Here is a 21165-nt window from a genome sequence, read left to right as displayed (position 1 = left end):
GGACTAAACCCATACAATTATGCCAATTACGTAAACAAGTACAGACACACCCGGAAATGATTGATATATAGGCATTTCTTTTATAATGAGAGCTTTTATAACCCCAGTTGGATACAACATGATCACTTTACTTGCAAAGAAATATGGAGCTAGAATTTATGGAAAAAAATATTTGTATGTATTAAGGCTGCTTTTGCTTTGTTCCTCAGAAAAAAATTAATGATAATGATAGTAAGAACTTACAAGAGGCTAAAAGTTTTGATGTTAACAAATTAAGCCATACAGAGACCATCCAGCTTGGATTTGCTCATGGGTATCAAGGTTCTCTAGGGCTCACACACATAATCCATGGCTGTGTGTGGTAGGGAATGCTTTTTATTTGTTTCCTTTTACAAAAACCATTAGCATTAAAATTCCTGCAAGAAAAAAGATCTCTTTATTGTGAGTATAGTTCCTGGCCCTTTTCCCATTGAAACATTTGTTTTATAGTGGATTTTATTTTTTTTATGACATGAGATTTCCTAGGAACCTAGGTATCCAATTATAGAAGAATACTGTATATCAAAATATTTGAATAAATACAGATCTGGGATATGTACAGCTTTTGTTTCCTTTTTTATGCTTTTCCATATTTCTCAATTTTATTTTCGAAATGTTATGCTTTAAAAACATTTTAAAATTTGTGACCTAGAGACATTAACAAGATGTTAAACTGAAGAGCAAGTTACTTAGTCCAATCCCCTCAGCTTCAGATGAAGCAATAGGTGGAGAATGGCTAAGTGATTGATCCTGTAAAGACTAAGCCAGATCTCTTGCTCCGTGCCCCAACGCGTTCTCTTTACACCACTGCTATGGCTTGAATCTGGAATGTCCCCCTAAAGCTCATGTGTTGAAGCCTTGGCCCCTAGTGCAGCCATATCCAGAGGTGGGGTTTCAGGGAAGTGATGGATCATGAGGACTCCGAGCTCATCAGTGGATTAATCTGTAGATAGGTGAATGGACCCTGGGAGGAGGCAGAAACTGCAGGCAAGTGGGGCATGGCTGGAGAAAGTAGATCACTGGGAGTGTGTCCTTGGGGACTGTATCTTATCCCTGGTCCCTTTCCCTACCCAACCCTACTTCTTGGCCGCCAGGAGCTGAGAAGCTTTCCTCCACCATGCCCTCCTACCCATGATGTTCTGCCTCACCTCAGGCCCAGAGCAATGGAGCCAGCCATTGACTATGGACTGGAACCTCTGAAACCATGAACCAAAAGAAACCTTTCCTCCTCCGAGTTGTCTGCATCAGGTATTTTGGTGACAGCAACAAAAAGCTGACTAACACAACTGCCACCATGGTTTCACACCTCCAAGTGTGCAACACCAGCTTAATAGGGTCTTTCAGAATGTGGCCCTTCTCTCCCTTGGCACAGTATAGATGTTCCTGGCCACAACATCTGTAACTTCATTACCTTCTACATGACATCTGCAGTAGGGTATCAACATGGAATGACATAGCTATGGTTTTCTGCCCTGGCTGGGGATTAGAAATATGTGGGGAGCTTAACACCAAAACAAAAATGCACAATGAATGTCCCACCCCCACCTCAAACAATTAAACTGGAATCTCTGTGGTAGAGCCCAAGGGTCAGAATATTTTAAGAACTCTCCAGCTGATTCTAAAGTGCAGCCAAGGTTGGGGACCACTTGTTCAGAGAAAAGTAGAGAATCAGGAATGAGAAAAATGATCCCAATACCTTGGGTCAACTTTCTAGTAACTAAAAAAGAAAAGATAATAAAGCACTTTGAGTAGTAAATTGTTTTGCAAAGTGAAGAAATTAGTCATTTTGTACGAAGAGAATTTCTTAGAGTAACAGCCTCCACTTCCCATCTCCCATTTGCTCCTTAAGTCACTGCCTCTGAAACTTCTGCTCTCACCCCTCCTCTGTCACAGGCCTCTTCTGCCACCAAAGGCCCCCTTCTCAGGCCTCACCCTTTCTGATGTCCGGCAGCAGCTGCACCACTGGTTCTCTCCTCTTTCTGGAGACCTCCCTCTCCTCCTGACACTCTCCTCTACTCTTCCTCTTACCTCCCCATTCTCTCCTTTCTTCATGGCCTCTACTACTGGCTCCGTTCCAAGCAGCTTTGAACATTGCCTTAAATGATGGACCCTCACCAGGGTCCCTTCATGGGCCCCCTCATGAACTCTTTTGGGCGATGTTCCCTGTGTTAACGCCCACATGCTACATGCTCCTGGGATAAGCCTCAAACCTAAAACACACAAACCGGTGCTCCTATCCCCACAGCCAGCCCTCCTCCCCCTCCCTTCCTGACTCTGTGACACAGCATCAACACACATGCACCAGGGCGTGCAAACTACACACCTGAGCGCAGCTCTTGGCCATCGCACCTATGAAGTGTTTCCTGAATCAATTCCCGCCTCTGCCCCCTGCTCTCTTTGCCTCTAGTCACCACCCTCTTTCATAATCATCGCTTCCAAGCTAGTTCCTCATCATCTATCCCATTCCCGCTACAGTTTTCTTCCTATCTTTCTAACCTAGCTATCTAACAATTTCTTAACATCATTTAACAACTTCCATGCCTTCCCAGTGTCTATGGAAGAGACAACAGAGGCCTCCTCTCGTCTGGCCCCACCAAACTTTCCAATATCCCTGCTCTCCCTCTTGGAACCGTTTCAATCAGGGGAAATGACATGAACAAAGGATGAGAAGAAAGTGAATGGCAGTCCCATCATGGCAAACCATTCAGCTTTGCTGCAGAACAAGTCCACAGAAGCCCACTCACCTGCTGCTGGCGGGCGCCCACGCCCTCGGGGTACAGGTGCCCGTGCGAGTGCAGATAACCAATGGCCATCCGGAAGTTCTTCACAGAGATCACAGAGCCGTAGGCCAGGTCTGGGAGGAAGGGAGACAGAAGATGGAAGAGCAGCACTGTGAGAGCCTTCTAGGAGCAAAATATCAAGGACCAAGAGATGGGAAGAAGTACGTCCTCCCAACTTCCAAAGAAAAGGGACATCACTGCAGAGGGTGCACAGGACTCCTGAGCCCTCTACGAGACTCTGCAGGGCCTGGGGCTGCCTGACACGGGTATAGCTGCCTTCTCACCCCCATAGGACCAACTCCAGAGGGACTTCCCACTGGGTCTCACATGTGCCCTGCCCTCCCCATCCTGAGCACTTCATAAGCAGCTGGGTGTTGACACTGTCATTTTCAAAGCACTACTTACAATAGCAAGTACATGGTCAAGGCTTGTACATGTATTCAATGGAATAAAAAAGAAGCATTTCATGTCTTTGTCTCGAACGTTCTCCAATACATAACATTATGACAGACTGTGCCTTTTGAATCTAGTAGCATGTAAAATAACTGTTCAGTGATGGTTTGGATTTTTGAACTGTGAATAAAAACACTGTAAAATAAACTGCTTCCCTAAGAGCATCCCCTCCTCCTACTGAGAAGTCTCTTTTCCTTATTTTGGTCCCTCTTCTCAATCCCCTGTCATCTGGCTGCCCCGCCATTCACCACTGCACTGAAACAGTTCCCTCACTCCACCTACTCATTCAGTCCCTCATTAGCATGTGCTGGTTACACAGAAGATCCTAAGGTAGAGGAGGCTGACCGTAGCCCCGAAAGAGCCCTGTCTAAAGAGCAGACAGCTTCTCACATTGACAAGTACAGGGCAAACAGGCAAGCTCTCCAGCAAAAGTGTGACAACATGTGACCTGGTAGGAGCCCAGAGCAGGCTAGGATGAATTCTTTCCCAGGCAGTAAAAAGAGGACCACCTGATAGAAGTGATGACAGCTAAGCCAGGGCTTTTAAATAACAAGTGGGAATTTGCTAAACTCCATAGCTCCGTTTTCCTAATTTCTCATGTAAGTCAACACCTCTGTCCCTGCACACGGCTGACGACCTTTGCTTCTTGAAAGACTCTGTTCCCCTTTCTTAATTCCACATCCCTTCACAGACTGGTCCTCTGCAGTCCTTCTCCCATTCCTCTTCCTCTTGTACTTCCTGGTGATTGTTCTCTTTCTCTTTTGAGCTTCCATATAGATCACAATCACTGCTGCAGCATCAATTCCCCTCTGCTTGGCTGGTTCCTCTTTGAACGCATCAGCCCAAGCCCACTGGCCTCACTGCGGATTTCTTCTCAAAAGTCAACCCCTCTGATATCTACCCTTCTGTTATTGGCTGATATGAGGCGTCCCCCAAAAAAGCTAACATGTAAGAGAAAGCAGGAATGTCCAGAGGTGGAAATGATTAGATTAAGGCAGCTGTGACCTAATCAGTGGATTAATCCATTTGGTGTATTTTTAAAAAATTTGAATGGCCTACTGGGTGGTAACCATAGGCAGGTGGGGTGTGGCTGAAGGAGGTAGGTCACTGGGGGCATGCCCTTGAAGATTATATTTTGACCCTGGTACTTCACACTCTCTCTGCTTCTTGGCTGCCATGAGCTGAGCAGCCTTCCTCCACCTTCTTCCATGATGTTCTTCCTCACCTCAGGCCAGAGCAGTGGAGTCAGCCAACCATGCACTGAAACTTCTGAAACCCAAATTAAGCTTTTCCTCCTCTAAGTTGTTCTTGTCAAGTGGCAAAAACCTGACCACACACTTCCAAACCAACTTTTTCTCCTGCCTACTTCTCATTCCTTCCACAGTCTTAGAGGGCCCACTGTGCCCTGGGCGCTGTGTAAGGGACTAAAGAGACCAAAATGAGTAAGACATAGTCCCTACCTCCAAGAAGCAGTCACCTGCACTCAAGTCCTCAGTGACATATTTCTTTCTCTCCTTCCATGTCCAGTCTTCCTTGAATGTTCCCATTTGCCTCCCCTGTGGCTGTCACCATCACACCTAGCTCATGTCCCTGTTCCTAGAGGACATCCCCTGTCTCTGATCCCGTACCCTCCCCAGCCATCCTATTCTTCCAGTGGTGTCATCTCCCAGCTGCACAGCCTTGCTGGTCTTCCCCTATTTAAAGACCTCCAGCAGCTCTCTGATACCCCATTGGAACATCTCAAACCCTCACAATGTGGGTCCAACCTACTTTCACAAACTTACATTCCAGTACCTTTCAGCACACAACCTGGGCCTAGAGCTTCACCCCATCCTCAGCTTTGATCATGCCATCGCTTCAGTCTGACTTGGCCCCTTCCTCTCCTGTTCACTGACTGAAAGCTCCCCACCCCTCCAGGGCCCAACTCCAAGTCAATCCACTCTATGCAGCACAGATCCACTCCAGCTGCCCAGCAGCAGTGACCTCTCATACCCTTCAATTCCAGCACTCTGGGTTCCCTTTTAGTGCTCAGAACATACTGATTACTCGGCCTTACTGTGTGGAGCCCTCTACCCCAGGCACTGTCTCTGGAGGGTGAGTGCCTGCGAATGACCCATCTGTGAACAATCAAGTGGATGGAGTCTCAGAACACTGCAGTGGAAACAACAGCTGTCCCTAGGGGCCTTGTTCTGTCACCAAATTCTCTCTCACTAGCCTTCCCACAGAGCTGGTTCTGACAGCCACAAAGAAGTTACTTGTTAGGGTCAAATAGCTTGCTGCAAGGGAGCACATCCTGACGTGCTCTCTTGAGAATGTGTACCAGCCTACTGGTCTTGGCTCGCTCTGCCATCTTTGAGCTAAAATAACTCAAGCTTGATCAGACTTGTCTTTTCCAATTCAATTCCCAGGAAATGGCTCTGCCCTTCCTCTGTGCAGAGACCCAGAACACTCACGTTCAGGGATGGAAGCATTATAAAGGTTGTTCCCTGAAAGCCGGGCCTGGAAGGCGGAACTGAAGAAGCCATCACCAGGACCACTGTGAGAGAGGAAGAAGAAAGAGTCAGGTTGATGGAGTATAAATGGTGATTTCCCAGGAGGCCTTAGTTAATTTAAAAGAAATAGAATTAGACTGGCACTGTGGTATCATGGGACAGTTGTGGGTGACGAAGTCAGAGAAACTGGGTCCAATCCCAACTCAGCCACTTACTAGCTGGATGACTTAGGCAATATAACTAACCTTGCTTAGCCTGAGCTCATTTATAAATTGGAAATTTTAAAAAACAAAAGAACTCACAAATGATTATGATTAAATGAGATCATGGATACAAAATGCTAAACACAGTTCCTGGGAACTGTTGCTGCTGGCATTTAATTATTATTATCCTCACCCCCACTATACCCCCTTATAACACCCATCTTTGATAAGGTCAAGGGCCTCTATTAGAGATAAAAAGAAACTTGGCTATTAGGAAATTTTTCTTCCTGGCCTTTCCAAGCCCTTGGGACACCCAAAGGAGAGAATATGGGGGCAAAGAAATAAAAAAAAAAACCCTGCCCCCCACCCACCATCCTAACCACAGCCCTAGGAAATCATGCAGCTCATTCATGGTCTTAGGAGCCAGGGGAAGACCAAAAGCAAGATGCCAGAAGGGTTCTGGCTGTACCTTTTATTCAGCACTGTGATGTGAACAGCAAAAATGGCCACGTAGAGCGCCAGGGGCAGCACTATAAGGCACAGGATGCGAGCAGTCAGGTGTTTTCCCACAGTCACCTGCAACAGAGGCCAGTGCAGGGTGAGGGCATATGGGACCCCATTATTCTTTATACCTTCCGTGGCATCACATAAGTGTTTTTAATGTATAAGCCATAACCATAAAAAAGGCCAAAAGGAAAGAAGAGTAAGTGGAAACCCTAATCCTTTCTTTCTATAACCCACCCACCTCCAAACCCTGTTCTCACTGCACCTCCAGGCCCTGCACCAGGACCCTGGACTATTACAGACAAGGTGCAGCCACTGCACACCAAGGCCCTCCGCCGTCTGTCACACTGGACCCCCTGCACTTTCCCAATATTGCCTGGACTGTGCCAGCCCCACCACTTAGCCAGCTGTCCTCTGCCGGAACTTCAGCCTTGGCTTCCTTCCAGAGGCCTCCTGGAGCACCTGCAACTGGGGTGGTGCCCTCCTCTATGCGCTCACAGCACTTACCAGCTGGCCTATAGTGCCCGATTACTTCTCTCCCTCTCCTCTCTTTGGATTCCAGAGGGCAGAAACTGTGTTTCAGCTATCTGTACCTTCCTAGCATCTCACATTCAGTGGATAGTGTCTATGTATTTTCTGAATGAATAACTAGTTTGCTGAGAGTTGGGTTCAGAGGTGATGGAGAAGCACCTGCAGCAAAGCAGTTGAGGCCTGGATTCAGCCCAAGTATGAGCCCAGGTCTCCCTATGACTACCTGTATGACTATGGGAAAGCCATGACCTCTTTAGTTCTCCATTTATTCATTTGTAAAACCAGGGTGATAACTACTCAATTCATAGAATTGTTATGAGGGGTAAATGATATAATGAAAGTAAGGCATTTCTCATGGTACAAGCACCAAATCAGCCCTTTATAAATGATGATATTATACTAAGCCCTAAATGCCTTCCCAGCCTCCCTATGTGAAGACCTGGATCCGAAAGGAGAAACTGGGAATTCAAAAAGTCATTCTATCCATTTTAACTAAGGTCTCAAGTAGTCAGTATCTGCCACACACTTGACACGAGCCCAGCTGGACAGATCCCCTGGTTGGGTAGTTGTAGAACATTTAGAAGACATTACAGGAACAAATGCCAAAAGAGAATGTGAAGGGTGTTAGTCCATCCTCTTCTTTATGCTGCTCCAGCTCTCACACCAGGCCCACTCCCTGATGCCCTGCTGTCTACAGAGGGCAGTTGGGTCTAGTCCAGCTGGGGCCCAGGACACAGTGGCTCCCTAACCTGTGGCAGGGACAGACCACTGGGAATGATGCTGGGGAGCAAAGACATTCTACAAGCACTTGGGTTCTCACCAATGAAAGACTGAGGTCTCCAAACAGGTGCCAAAGGTCTGAAATGGTGTTCAACCCCACCTGCACGATGATAAAGAGGCCAACAAACTTGACCCCTAAAGCACCAGCAAGACTGATGCCAGTCAGGCTGAGCCAGGACCACCAGGAGGCAGAGAAAGGCCTGGAAACCAAGACACAAGAGTTTAGTTTGGCAGCTAGAACCAAGCTCAAAAACAAGAGCAGCAGTGGGACAAAGCTAGAGCTCAGAGAGGCTGTGCTGCGCCCTGTGCCTTGGGTGAGGAGGCCCAGCTCCATGGATGTGGTCTGTGAAATCCCTAAACTGCAGAAAAACCAGTGTGAGAGTGAGCAGAGTATTTTTCTAGCAAGATGGTCCAGGGTGTTCCTGGCCAAGTGTAGGGCATAAGATACACAGTAGGCTTTTTTCACTAGTAACCAACCAAGCAGAATTAAAGGAAAATCCAAAGAAGTCCACAGGATTCTGTCATCTGGGGATCTGTGAAAGTCAGCATTTAATGAGTGCTTACTATGCGTCAGGCACCATTCAAGTCCTATACACATATGAACTCTTCTCCCCACAACCCCATGAGGAAGAGCCAGTTATTATCCTTTTTTAATACACAAGAACACCAAGGTACAGAGAGGTTAAGAAATACAGCCAACAAGCAGTAGAATCTGGCATTTAGTGCCAATGTTGATGCTCTTAACCATTTTGTTGGCTGAAGCCAATGCCTCAGTACCTCTGCATCTTCATACCTCCAGTCTTTAGCATAATACCCAGTGCATAGTATCCATTCAAGAAACGGCACATAGAAACGGGGGTGGTAGAAACAGAAGATAACTCAAAGCCAGAGTGAGCTGATAGGCACTGGCTCAGGTGTGATTAGCATAATGTGGCTTAATGAGTCTGGCCATGGGTGAAACATGCTGACTTCTGGAAAAGCCTAGGAGGGGCCAGTTCTTTTGTTTGAATAGAACTCCCTGGGAGTTCTATTCTACTCTCTTGAGACAGAAGGATGATCTAGAAAAGATTATTTTGCAAGTAGATCAGATCAGCTTTAGAACTGACCAGGGCCTGAAAGGATCCTCTTGTCTGGTATAGAACATTCATCATTAGGTCAGGACTGGATACATGCCCTGAGGGTAGGGAAACAATTCTAGGCAGCATCTACCCTGGTGCCCCACTCCCAGGATGGAGAATTGAAGGATACATTGTCCTACATCTCTTAACCAGCCTTGGTGCTAAAGGCATGCTCAGCAGAGTGAGGGAAGCTATTAGGACTCTTCTATAACATCCATAAACCCCTACCCACTGTACCCACACTGAAAACCTAATAATAATGTTCTTTAAAAAGATAATTATATTTTCTCAATTTTACATCAAGCAAATATAAAAGCATTTATAAACAATTTTTAAATGTATTTATATTATCTCTAATGGACGATCTAAATTTAAAAACAAACAAATGAAAAGTATGCTTTCTTAAACTCAGCTTCAAGACAAGTCCTTTGGGCACCCACTCTTGTCTGGTTCTTATCAAACTTCTGGGGCTGCCAGTTTCTGACCCTCCCCTCCCAAAGATAGTGTTTCTGACCTGTCGGCGCAGGAGTTGTACTTGACCATGCTCAGCATGGCAGCCATGATGAAGAACATCAGGATGGGGTCAAGGAGGATGTACTGGGACAGAGTGAGGCATCCTGTGTCTGAAAAACATGAGCTCACAGGTCAAAATGCAGTCAAGACAGGGATCCCCCTGAAAACCAAAAGACCCAACAGTAGAAATCAGTCTCCCTTGTCTAATTGCCATGAGCATTTGGGTAGGCAAGACTGGTTGGGCCACTGAGTCACCATGGGATCAACAGAGAGGTAGGAGGCCATAGCTCTGGGGCATACAAAACCCCATGATGAGAAGCAGTATCTGATACTGCCTCTAGGCCCTCAGCCCAAAAAGGATTATGTCATATACTCACTACAGCCCTGAGTCAAGTCTTCCCCATTTCCACCACCAAAAAAAGGTCTGCCACCTTGCTCACACAGATGTAAGATAAATATATCTATAAAAGAATCTTAGCATTTTATACGAAATTACTGTTAGGGATTGATTCCCCATATAGGTGTCAGAGTGGGTTTTTTTTTGTTCTTGTTATTTGTTTTTTTAACTTACCTCTCATTACATCATGCCTCTGCTTAAACCTTCCAATGTCTTCACATTTCACATAGACTAACAAATTCTCATGATGGCTACCAAAGACTGCATATCTGCCTCCCTGTCTAACCTGTTCGTCTCCACACTCTGCCTCATTCACTCCACCCTCGCCACAACAACCTTTTCTGTTGTTCCTTGATTCCACTAAGCCTGGCCCCTATGTGAACACTCTTTCCTCAAAATTCTGCATGACCCTATCCTTCGGTTCACTCAGGTCTGCCAGTGCTACCTTCCCAGGGAGTTCTCCACCACCCACCCTACCTAAAACAGTACACTGACCTCCATTACTCTAGCCTTAGTCTACATTGCACTGACTACTTAAGATGTTCCACTAATCCACTTGCTTATTTATCTGTCCCTCTGAAGAGCAAACGCCACGACAGCAATGTTTCCTCAGTATATTCATGGAGGCCAAGCTAAGTGGCCTGGCATAGGGGAGGTGCTTGAGAAATAGGTGTTGATGACAAATGAAGAAATGACTTAATGACAAATAACTGAAGAAGATATTAAAGATACAAGGAAAAAGCCACCAGTCCTCTATAGAAAGATGCTATAATCTTGAAATACATCCATGAAAAACAAAGGTATACACCTGTCAAAACCAACTCCTAAAATATCCACCTAAATTGGTCTGGACTTCCTTAAATATTAACCAAGTCTTGAATTCACTTTCAGAAGAACAAAGCTAGCAACAAGATTGACTTCTACAACTCTCAACTTATCCACGTGAGGAACCACACAAAATATTTAAGTTTCTACTGCTGTCTCCTGCCACACAACTACTTCTGCCTTTGCATTTAGTTGTGATTAGTTTAGGGAATGCAAACTAATCTGCGTATTAATCTAAGAGAAGCAAAATTGAAATATAAGCTTCCTTTAAACATACACACATGTTCAAAGACAAATTTGTCTTATTATCCAAATTCAAATGCAGATTTGGAGAGAGTCTACCAATGCCAACACTTCCCTCCATTAATATAAAGGCTTGCTACACAGAAGTACTTACATATGTATTACTAGTGAATAAAATGAAATTGGCAATATATTTTACCCAATTCTAAAATTACTTAAGAACTGGGCCCACAGATGGGATTCTGGTATGTACTGAGCCTCACAGTGTGGCAGTCCCCTTCCCAGAACACATGGGACGAAACAACTTACCAAAGGTGAGGAGGGCGGCAGTGAGCAGTGCTGCTGGGAACGACTTGGACAGATCCAACACGGTGAGATAAGCAAAGGGGACCAGCCAGGAACCAAGGAACGCACAGAACTGCGGAGGGAACACAGTGGTTGTCAGACAAGGTATGATAACCATTAGGGGCTTACTTGTTGTACCTGCTGTGGAACAAACAAATGTTTGAAGACAGAGGACACTGATGAAAGGATGACTTTGGCGACCTAAAAATCAACTAAAAAGCCTATAAATAAGAAAGGGGAGATGTAACAGTGAAGAGTCAAATCCAGCAACATATGTGTTTCCACAGAGTGACACTGCACACTGGCATGGCAGCAGCCAAGTTCAGTCACGACAGTGACAGGACTGCCTTACCACTGCTAGCTAGGACCTTGAGAGTCATGGCTTACCTCCACCTCCCCATCACCTGATGGGGAAATAAGAAGTCCTACTGCACAGGTTTACTTTGAAGATTAAATGAACTAAAGGTTTATTATTGCACAGAAAGTATTTGGCAAATATTAGATTCTATCTCAAAACTGGGGTACAAGTTGAGAAAGACCTCTCTCAAGGTATCTTAATATTTTAGAGAATTCTAATATTACTTCTGTAATATCTCTCCTGATTCTTTTCTTCAATTACAACAGATACCACTCTTTAACCTACAAGATGTACTTTGATTTTGGAAAAAAGATTGCTCAGCACTTTCATATCTAGAAGATTGTTTTTTGTTTTGTTGTTGTTACAGTTGTTTATTTAAATCTCCAGACCTCTTTCAAACCCCTACCTGCCTACCAACAGCAAATTGATAAACCCAGAGAAATGGTCAACTCATTTGGGTCTTCACCTTTGTAAACAGAAAATAATATGCCTGAGTGTGAAAGAGAATGAATGAGGCTGTTGAATTTGGCCTTCTCAATTTACATAGCAAGCCCACCGTGAGTCAGGCCTATCTCCAATTATCTCTGCTACAACATGTTCAAGAGTCACTACAGGACACAATCATTTAAGAACATGAACCTGCAGATAAGGAAAATAAGAAACACTTATTTAATCTTCAGAGTAAATCTGTGAAGTAGGAATTCTTATTTTCATGAATATGCCTGAAATTGTCATGTACAAAGAAGCAAAAACCTAGTGATAGGGTGTGGGGATGCCAGAATCTTCACAAAAGGCTTGCACAGGTAGGCAGGACCAGAGCAGCTGTGGCTGCAGAGGGGAAGGACATGCCACCTGCCAGCGCAGAGGCCAGGGTAGGGATGCAGAAGACTCCTGACTGGGTCCTGGCTGCTCTCCAACCTGAGCTCTGATGCTGCACACAGGCAGTGCCACAGGTGACAGCGAGTGCTTGCTCCTATGGAAACTGTGTTGTCCATGGCCTCCCTCCCTTCTTCCCACCTCAGTTCTGAGTCGCCTCTCCTCTCCCTGCTGCCTCTATGAGTGCCCCTTTATCTACACCTGCCACCACTCTGGGGCTTCCAACTATAGCTTTTCTGACCGAGCGTGGGCCCAGGATTCAGTCAGTCCATATAAAGTCAGGAGGACTCACTCCTCTCATTCCCATGTAGCTGTGATGCTCATATTTGTCCCCAGGCTTCTGGAACAAAAAGGTACCATCATATCCACTCAGGTAGCCAGCAAGACCTATCAGCATCTGAGAAAAGAACAAAAAGATGAGAGACCTTGGGACATGATTCCTGTCCCCTGAATTTCCCTCCGGCTGCACCCGTAGCCTTTGCCTTCCCTTGACAACTATCCACAGAGGAGTGGCCAAGATCACATTTTCTCCTGCAGCTGCTGCAGAATAAAGAATTCTCTGTCTGTTGAGCTCACTGCTTGAAACAAATCCTCTCTTGTGTTATGGCAAGTTCTTGGAAAATAGTGTAAACTAAATACTGAGGAAGGAAAAAGTTCCCACAGTGTGAAGGGCAGGGTCAGTGCGGGGCTCTCACATTCAGCCTTTGTCATTTGTTAGGAAATGGCATCTGTGCAGGGAGGTCATGGGTGGACGCCGATTCCGGGGAGATTGGTTTATTGAAAGGAAACTCAAGTTCCAAGTCATGATGAGGAGGGAGAAAAGTGAGCAAGTAGCTACACACTAGGAATAAGGAGAAGGGAAGAAAATAAGAGAGAGGAATGAAGATAGGCATTTCCCCAGGGGAGAAAAGAAAAAAATGCCAGTTTACCATCTGCAAATGGAGCTACAATAGCACCTCTTTTATCAGGTTGTCCGGGGTTTACATGAGACAGGACATCACCGCTCTTCTCTTTATTGTTCTTGTGTTGTAAAGCAGATGGGAAGAGGCATGACATTTTCTGTCCTTTCCCAATTTCAAAATAAGCCACTTATCCTCCCTCTTTCTCCACCCCTGCTTCCTGCAGGGACCTTCACCTGGTCTCTAGCCTATGCTCTCAAGTGCCCCATGCCCACCTGTCACAGATCACTACTCTCGCCCCTGCCCCTGCCTTCATCCCAAGCACTGCTTTCTCCAGGATCACTTCACCCTTCAGCATGGGCCAATTCCCGCCCTTGGTGTCTAGGATCTGGTTCTCCAGCAGGGAGAGGCGCCTGAATGCACGCCAGAGCTGACCCACGGGCCTTCTCAGAGATGCTTGTTTTTAAAAGAGTAAAGGAATCTAATTGTAGAATTTCTAATTTAAAAACACATAAGAGGAACAGGTCAAAGAAAGTGTATGCAGGAGTGGGAGAAGAAAAGAAGTTTTCTTCCATGTGGGCAGTCAGCTCTTCTAAGCTATTTCTGCTTTGTGCAATATACTCCTTCTATTCTAAATTGTTTTAAAAATTGAAATAAAGTTTACTTAATATAAAATTCACCACTTTAGCATAACCAATCAGTGGCTTTACATATATTTACAAGGTTGTATAATCATACCAGTAACTAATTACAGAACACTTCACCACCCAAGAAGAAACCCCATACTTATCTGCAATTGCTCCCTAATCCTCCCTCCCCTCAGACCTGGCAATCACTAACTTTCAGTCTATATGAATTTGTCTATTTTAGACATTTCATAATATAATATACAGCCTTTTGTGTCTGGCTTCATATATTCAGCATGACATTTTCTTTTTTTTCTTTTTTTTTTTAATAGTTTTTGTTCAATGGACCTTTTTATTTTTTTTATTTATTTGTATGTGGTGCTGAGAATCAAACGAACTCAGTGCCTCACACATGCTAGGCAAGCATGCACGCTACCACTGAGCCACAACCCCAGCCCTTAGCATGACATTTTCAAGGTTCCATGTTGTAGCATGTATCAGAACTTTATTCCTCCTTATGACTCAATAATATTCCATCGTAGAGACATAACTCATGTGTTTATCTCTCTACTAGTGGAGAGACTCTCTCTCTCTTTCTCAGCCCAGAGGATCCCTAAAACCATCCATGATTTCATATGAAAGTTGCTGACCTGGAATGTCAGGGAATTCTGTCAGAAAAGTCTAAAGTCCAAGAATTAAGTTCAAAATCAACACCTGGCTCCAAGACCTAGGAACCACCCTGAGGAAAGCTGCTATTCGCCATGCTGCTCACCTTTCCCAGAGGCGGGTGCACGTCAAAGAAGAAGGTGCGGTTGATATAGTAACTTCCCATTTTTCCAAAGTGAGTCTCATCCCAACTAAAGGAAAAGCAGAATGCCTTAATAACACATAGTTAAAATCACAGTTAAGACTAAAGACAATGAGTTTCAAGCATTAACAAGAAAATGTGGATTTAAAAAATATTTGTGATACAAGTGATTTGAGAAAGCAGGGCATTAAGGTGGTTATTAACCTTCATTTTGAGAGATAGGAGAAAGGTTAGCAAATATTTATCAACCAGTGACTATAAATTTAAGTTAAATATATACTATTCAGTATTTTGAGTTTTTATCTATTTATTTTAAAAGGGTAGAGTAGTCCTGTATGGGAAGGTTTGTATGTATGAGTTTTCTTCTGAGTCTGTGACCTTATGACTCTCTGCTACTGAAATGTACATTACATGTACTATGCCATTGGGCAACTGGTCACAGAGAGCTGTCATGCCATGATGGCCACAGGACTCTGACTTCGCTCGGCGACCTTGAAATGAGCAACCTGCTGGGCTCTGACTGACCTTGTTATGATGAAGTACTAGTATGGAAAAACTGAGCATTTTTACTACGAACATATCTAAAACTTGTCCTCACTGCATAAGTTATTTTATAAGTGAATCTAATACATTTGCTTTTACAAATGTGAAGTTTTGTTCTTCTATACACCACATAAGCTTTTTTATATCCTACATGAGGACTTTAAGCCACATCATAGCCACATCACCCAGCAGAGCCTGGCTGTTTCTGTTCATTATTCTCTTCCTGAAGCTCAAAGGAGGGGTTGTTCTCTAGTGACTGTCCCACCCAGGCCAGCTTCCATGAGCAATCACTACCAACCTAACACATCAGGGGCAAACTACTTTTCCAAAAATTTATTTATATATATATATATATATATATATATATATATATATATATATATATATAAAATATATATATATTTTTTTTTTTTAACTCAGTAGGCCCACCCAGTAAATGGAAAGGGCGTACACATGCTTCTGCTAAGTACGCTGACATCAGGTGAGGACAGTGACATAGTCACTCCAGAGGCCAAGGCAGAAGAACCATGAGTTCAAGTCTCAGCAAGTCAGGGAGGCTTTAAGCAACCTAGTGAGGCCCTGTCTCAAAATAAAAAAGTAAAGGGCTGAGGATGTAGCTCAGTGGTAAAGCACCCTGGACTCAACTCCCAAAATGGGGGTGGGGGGGGGATCCTGCCAGAGACAGTGGGAGGAGGGAGAAAACACTCTGAGCAGTGTAACAAAACAGATTCGCAGAGAGAAGAGAGAGATGCAGCCACAGCTCCAACACTGACTAATGGTGTGACAAGATCGCTCCAGCCCTCTTTCCTCCCTCAGTACCGCCATGCCCCACACTCCCAGGGAGCTATGAGGACTCAACTCAGATAATGCATGTGAAAGAAACCTGTGGACTGGAAGCTATCACACATCCCAGGTACTGTTTCTTTCTTTCTTTTTTTGGTACCAGGGATTGAACGTAGGAGCGCTTAACCACTGAGCCACATCCCCAGACTATTTATGTTACTTTATTTTTTATTTTTGAGACGGGGTCTCACTAAGGTGCTCTGGGCTTCACTAAATTGCTGAGGCTGGCTTTGCACTTGCAATCCTCCTGCCTCAGCCTCTAGAGTTCTTGGGATTACAGGTGTGTGCCACCACGCCCTGCCTGTGGTTTGAAGCTGCTTTGGGAACAGACTGACAAAGGGGCATGAGACTTTTACTTTAGAAGCTTGCCAACAAAATCAGCAGTAACATCCACATTGCCTCTTGGCTTTCTTTCACTGCTTGTGCTGGGAGAGACAGTTCTCCATAACTGTCGTGCTCCTACAGGCCTCGCAGGATATACTGAGAAGGCAAGGCCCTGACCCATCAGTACCCAGGTCATTTCTCCTGGTTTATATTGACAGCAAGCAACCCTGGGGAAGCACTAAGCTCTCCTCTGGGACAGAGAGCAGCCTGCTTACTGCCTGCTGTAAAACAGGGGATTCCCCAGCTCAGTAATGTTCGCCAGGTGGGTGCAGCCACCACACAGCAAGCACTCATCCACACGCATGGCACCACATGGGACTCTGGGGGGTGGGGTCGAGGCCAACATGCTGATGCTCACTCGTTCTGCTTGCTGTGCCATGAGAAATAAAGTTCTTTGCCTCTGATCCAGGACTTTGACCTCTGCCAACATCCAGATAACAGTGACAGATTAACTTGTGAGTTTTTAAGTCAGCTAAAAAAATATCCTAGCCCCTGACAGTTTGGGAGGTCAAACATAGGATAATGAGACACACACCTTTCTGAAAAATCATGGCCTGAGTTAGGAATATGAGAAATCTTCTAGAACCTGTAGCGAATGTTCTTGCCCAAGTGGTGGGCAGTGGGAGTAGTAAGAATCCTCACTGTCCCCTTACTAAAGAAGCTGACTGGGGAGAGGCAGGGCTGAGATGGTGCCTGAATGCTCTCTGGGTTACTACTCAGTCTCCTCTGGGCAAAAGGAAGAAGAGATGTGATCATGACAGTAGAGTGACAAGCCTAGCAGCCCTGTCAAAGGGCAATATGAAGTGACTGCTGAGTCAAGAAGTCTCCAAAGCATCAATAAATGATGCAGCAGAAGGTCGTGCTATTCAACACAGAACTTCCATTAAAATGACAATATTGAAGATCCTTGGGCAAGCTGTGTACTCAAGCCAAAAGTAAATGTGCCTTGCTTACTGGCTCAGTGTCACCCTCTCCCTTTATGTGGTCTGGTTCCTCCCCCTCTACCACAACCTCAGCTGCTTTAAAGAGTAAGATAATTAAAGGCAGGGCCAAGGTTTCCATGACCCCAGAGGGAAACAGAAAGCCACACACACCCATCCTGGAATGCTGAGGACCTCCAGGAAGCCCTCCAAATTCAGGGCTCTATTGTTTTTTGTTTTTTTGTTTTTTTTTTTAAAGAGAGAGAGAGAGAGAGAGAGAGAGAGAAAGAATTTTAATTTTAATTTTTTAGTTCTCCGGGGACACAACATCTTTGTTTGTATGTGGTGCTGAGGCTGCTTGAGCCACATCCCAGCCCTCAGGGCTCTATTGTATAGGAGTCACATCTCCCGCCAGCCAGTCCCATGGCTGGAGGAAGAGGTGGGGGTGCAAGGCGCAGGGTTTACAAAGGCACTAAGGACGGCAGGGACAGCCACTAGTTAGTTGTGCAGCAACTAAAAGAAAGGGGTCCCTAAACCCAAGGAAAGGCTCACCAGACACTAGGAAAAACGCTGAGGAAAATGTGAGGGGTTACGGAGGAAAAGAAGGGCCCAGGAAGAAAGAGCCTCTCTCTGCCCCTCATTTCCAGCACCCTACACTCTGGGAAGTGGCATAATCTCGGGGTGGTGCCTGATGCAGGCCTATTAGACTCATTACCTCAAGGTGCCGGGTGGAGGTAGGAGGAAGTGCCTGAATTCAACTGACAGGGCTTGAGTTCCCCATAGAGAAAGGAAGTTAGAGTGACCTTGTGGTTAAGCTCTTTGTGCCACTTCAATGTAGCATTCACTGTTGAGTGTATAGACTATATTGATCCCACAAGTGTCAAAGAGGATTATCCTATTCAAGGACTGCTGTGTGTAGAGAGGTGATCCTGTCTGTATCCTCCTAGTTGTCCAGGAGAAAGAAAGAAAACTCTGGAAAAGGGAAATCAGCTTTAAAGACTGGCTGGCTGGTGGAATACTGATTCGCCAGGACAACAGCACCACCTGCTGGACAAATGCACCAAGTACATCTGTTTTTAAAGGGGCAACTATTAACATACTGAACTCCTTGAAGTGAGTATCCAGGCCTCTCTGGTTTGACATTCCTACTTTGGAGAAGGTTCACTTGGAATTTAAAGCTAACAAGGGAAGGGCTCTGTGTCCTATGAAAATGGTACATACAGGAGGATAGCCAGCCTGGAGGCACCTCAGTTTTACATTAAAGGGGCAAAGAAACCATTTCCCACTCCTCTCCCTAAAGCATGGCTACTAGCTCAGGGTAACCCTTGATTCACAGAGGTTCCCCAAAATGCTTGTGCCAGGGCTGGGGCTGTACTCAGTGGCAGAGCGCTTGCCTAGCACAGATGAGGCACTGGGTTCAATCCTCAGCACCACATAAAAAGTAAATAAATAAAATAAAGTTATAAAAAAATATATTTTAAAAATATTTTTTAAAAATGCTTGTGCCTGGTTCACTGATGGTTAGGCTGTGAAAAGCTGATGATGTCCCCTGAGGAGCAGCAATCATTCAGCCCCAGTTACAACTCTGGACGGCCAACTTAATACACCAGTTGGAAGACTCAATGCTGAGAGGTTAAAGACATTTCTCCATGAAACCGAAAACTCGGGGAGCAAACTGCAGCTGTCTACTGATGGACAGTCTGGATCATTTACTCATGCAGGTGCCCACAGTCAGGGCCAGTATGCTGACAGGACTATGCAATCAAGCTGTTGATCAAGCCTGCACCAGCTGAACTACAGCCATGGCCACCTGGATTTATCAATGCACTGGGTGTGAAAATGTATTTGCCATCATGAACTGAGCACAAAATAAAGGACCACAGGTGTTGGAAGCCACCCTTGCATGCCACACTCCTGCCAAAAGTTGGCCTGCCTGTCTTGCAGTGAAGGAAGCCAGAATGCATGGGGCATTGACCTTGCCTGCCCCCAGGAACTTTGGACTTTGTTCCCTTCTTGGAACTATCACTGGTACCTCACTGCTGCTGGTACTTCTTCAGGTCCAGTGATGTGGCTGTTTTAGTCCAGCCATCTGACTCTGTGGACCTTGAAACTATGTCATGTTTTCAGCTTTCCAAACCATCTACCGTCTGACAGTGGATCGCTTTTTTGACACAATGGTCACCCAACAATGGATCAATAGACAAGGCATATTTCATAGATAATCCACTTTCCCTATTATCCACAGGCATCTGATATTGTCAAGCATTTTATAGTCTCCTCAGAGATTTATGACTCCATCACCTCCTTTTGGCCTGTACAGTCTGGTCATCTAATGCAGTCCTTCTTAGAAAGGTTCATCTCCTCTTGGTCACCAACTGGGTAATGATCAGGAAAAGGGGTGGAGTTATATAAACCTATTTGGAAAAACTGAAATTTCCCTGACCATGATTTGTTTGTCTTTCTCCTTAGAGAAGCCCCAGATCAGCTGGGGAGGGTGGAGAAGGGTCTACAGGATTCAAACTTAATTCTAGTTTAGTCACCTGGATGGTCTTGCTGGAGTGACACCATCGAAGAGCATGAACATAATGACCACTTGGTTCAGTTCTCTGCTCTTCAAGTGGCTCACATGTGCCATGTTGAAAATATAATGAGTCTTTCTAAATTTTCTAACAATACTCATGTCAGAAATGTCTAGATATTGGTAAAGGATAAATGGGAAAAAGGTGATGGGACACATAAATTATGTGGCAGTGGTAGGAAATAAACAACCCAAGAAGCTAGGGAAGGAACACCTTAGATCTCTGGAGATATAAAGTGAGGTGAAACGATGCTCTTTGTGCCCAACTCCAGCAACAAAACCTGGAAAAAAGACTCAGATGGTCCACCTGAGTCAGGTGACAGCTGAAGCTGACAATCTGACCTGTGGCTGAGTTTCATGCTATGAAAATAGGAAAACTCATGTGGATGTGACTATTGATGTGCCTGATGACATCCACACTTTCCTCGTATGTGTGCAAATACACAGAAAAGAACAACCTTCTGTCAATCTGATACCAATCATATGCTTCCCCTGATATACTAGGGGCCTTGGGTTATGCCTTGTACAATGACTGAGACTGTAACTATTTAGTGACACTTCCCATATGGCTTAACTAGATCAACATAATAGTGATCTAAATCAAATCTGATGGTGATACAAATAAAATTTAACAAAGTTCTGAACTGAGTGACCTGTGCCCCTCCAGGTAGTATGTTAAGGAGATAAGGAGGAATGAGCCACAAATGTCCTTCCATTGGGCATGGAAGTCAGACTTTTTTTAGTAGGAGTGGGTACTGTCATTATTGACAGAAACAACAAATATTAGAGGTCAATTTAAACTCCTAAACACAGATCATAATGGACAGGCCTTAGACTACATCTCAGTTGTCTAAAATAAGACTCAATGGTCCCCTGATCAATTCACTGGTGGCTGAAAGACCAGGACCCTGGAGGCCATAGTTGAGGTAAATACTGAAGGCTGGCCTCATCCTGCTTCTTGGAGTCCCATGAATGCTGTATGAAACAGATTAAAGAAATTTGATTTGGTCCCTGCCTCTGTCATCTGTTGCATATTTATGTGAAAATCTAATAAAAGCCAAGAAACTGTAGAATTGAGGGGTGAGAAGACCATTGGGAAAGAGTCCA

At 44.8% G+C, this 21165-nt stretch overlaps 1 protein-coding gene across 2 annotated transcripts in view; it reads right to left on the bottom strand.

The window, feature by feature from the left end:
- The window catches only part of Pomt2 (protein O-mannosyltransferase 2), a 39848-nt gene that overhangs the window by 16974 nt on the left and 1709 nt on the right, over positions 1-21165 (bottom strand). For both annotated transcript variants that reach the window (XM_046440760.2, XM_046440761.2), the window contains exons 2-9: positions 14755-14839; positions 12750-12854; positions 11188-11296; positions 9415-9523; positions 7823-7982; positions 6437-6543; positions 5726-5808; positions 2784-2893 (exon numbers count right to left, since the gene is read on the bottom strand). In XM_046440760.2, the coding sequence (XP_046296716.1) occupies positions 2784-2893; positions 5726-5808; positions 6437-6543; positions 7823-7982; positions 9415-9523; positions 11188-11296; positions 12750-12854; positions 14755-14839 (868 nt within the window). The remainder of the gene's footprint in view (positions 1-2783; positions 2894-5725; positions 5809-6436; positions 6544-7822; positions 7983-9414; positions 9524-11187; positions 11297-12749; positions 12855-14754; positions 14840-21165) is intronic.

Source organism: Marmota monax, unplaced genomic scaffold (assembly GCF_021218885.2).
Source record: "Marmota monax isolate L192 unplaced genomic scaffold, Marmota_monax_Labrador192_F-V1.1 WCK01_AAM20220418_F8-fsc00017, whole genome shotgun sequence".
NCBI lineage: Eukaryota > Metazoa > Chordata > Mammalia > Rodentia > Sciuridae > Marmota > Marmota monax.
The sequence above is the reverse complement of the archived record's forward strand: the minus strand, read 5'-3'. Positions and strand labels throughout refer to the sequence as shown.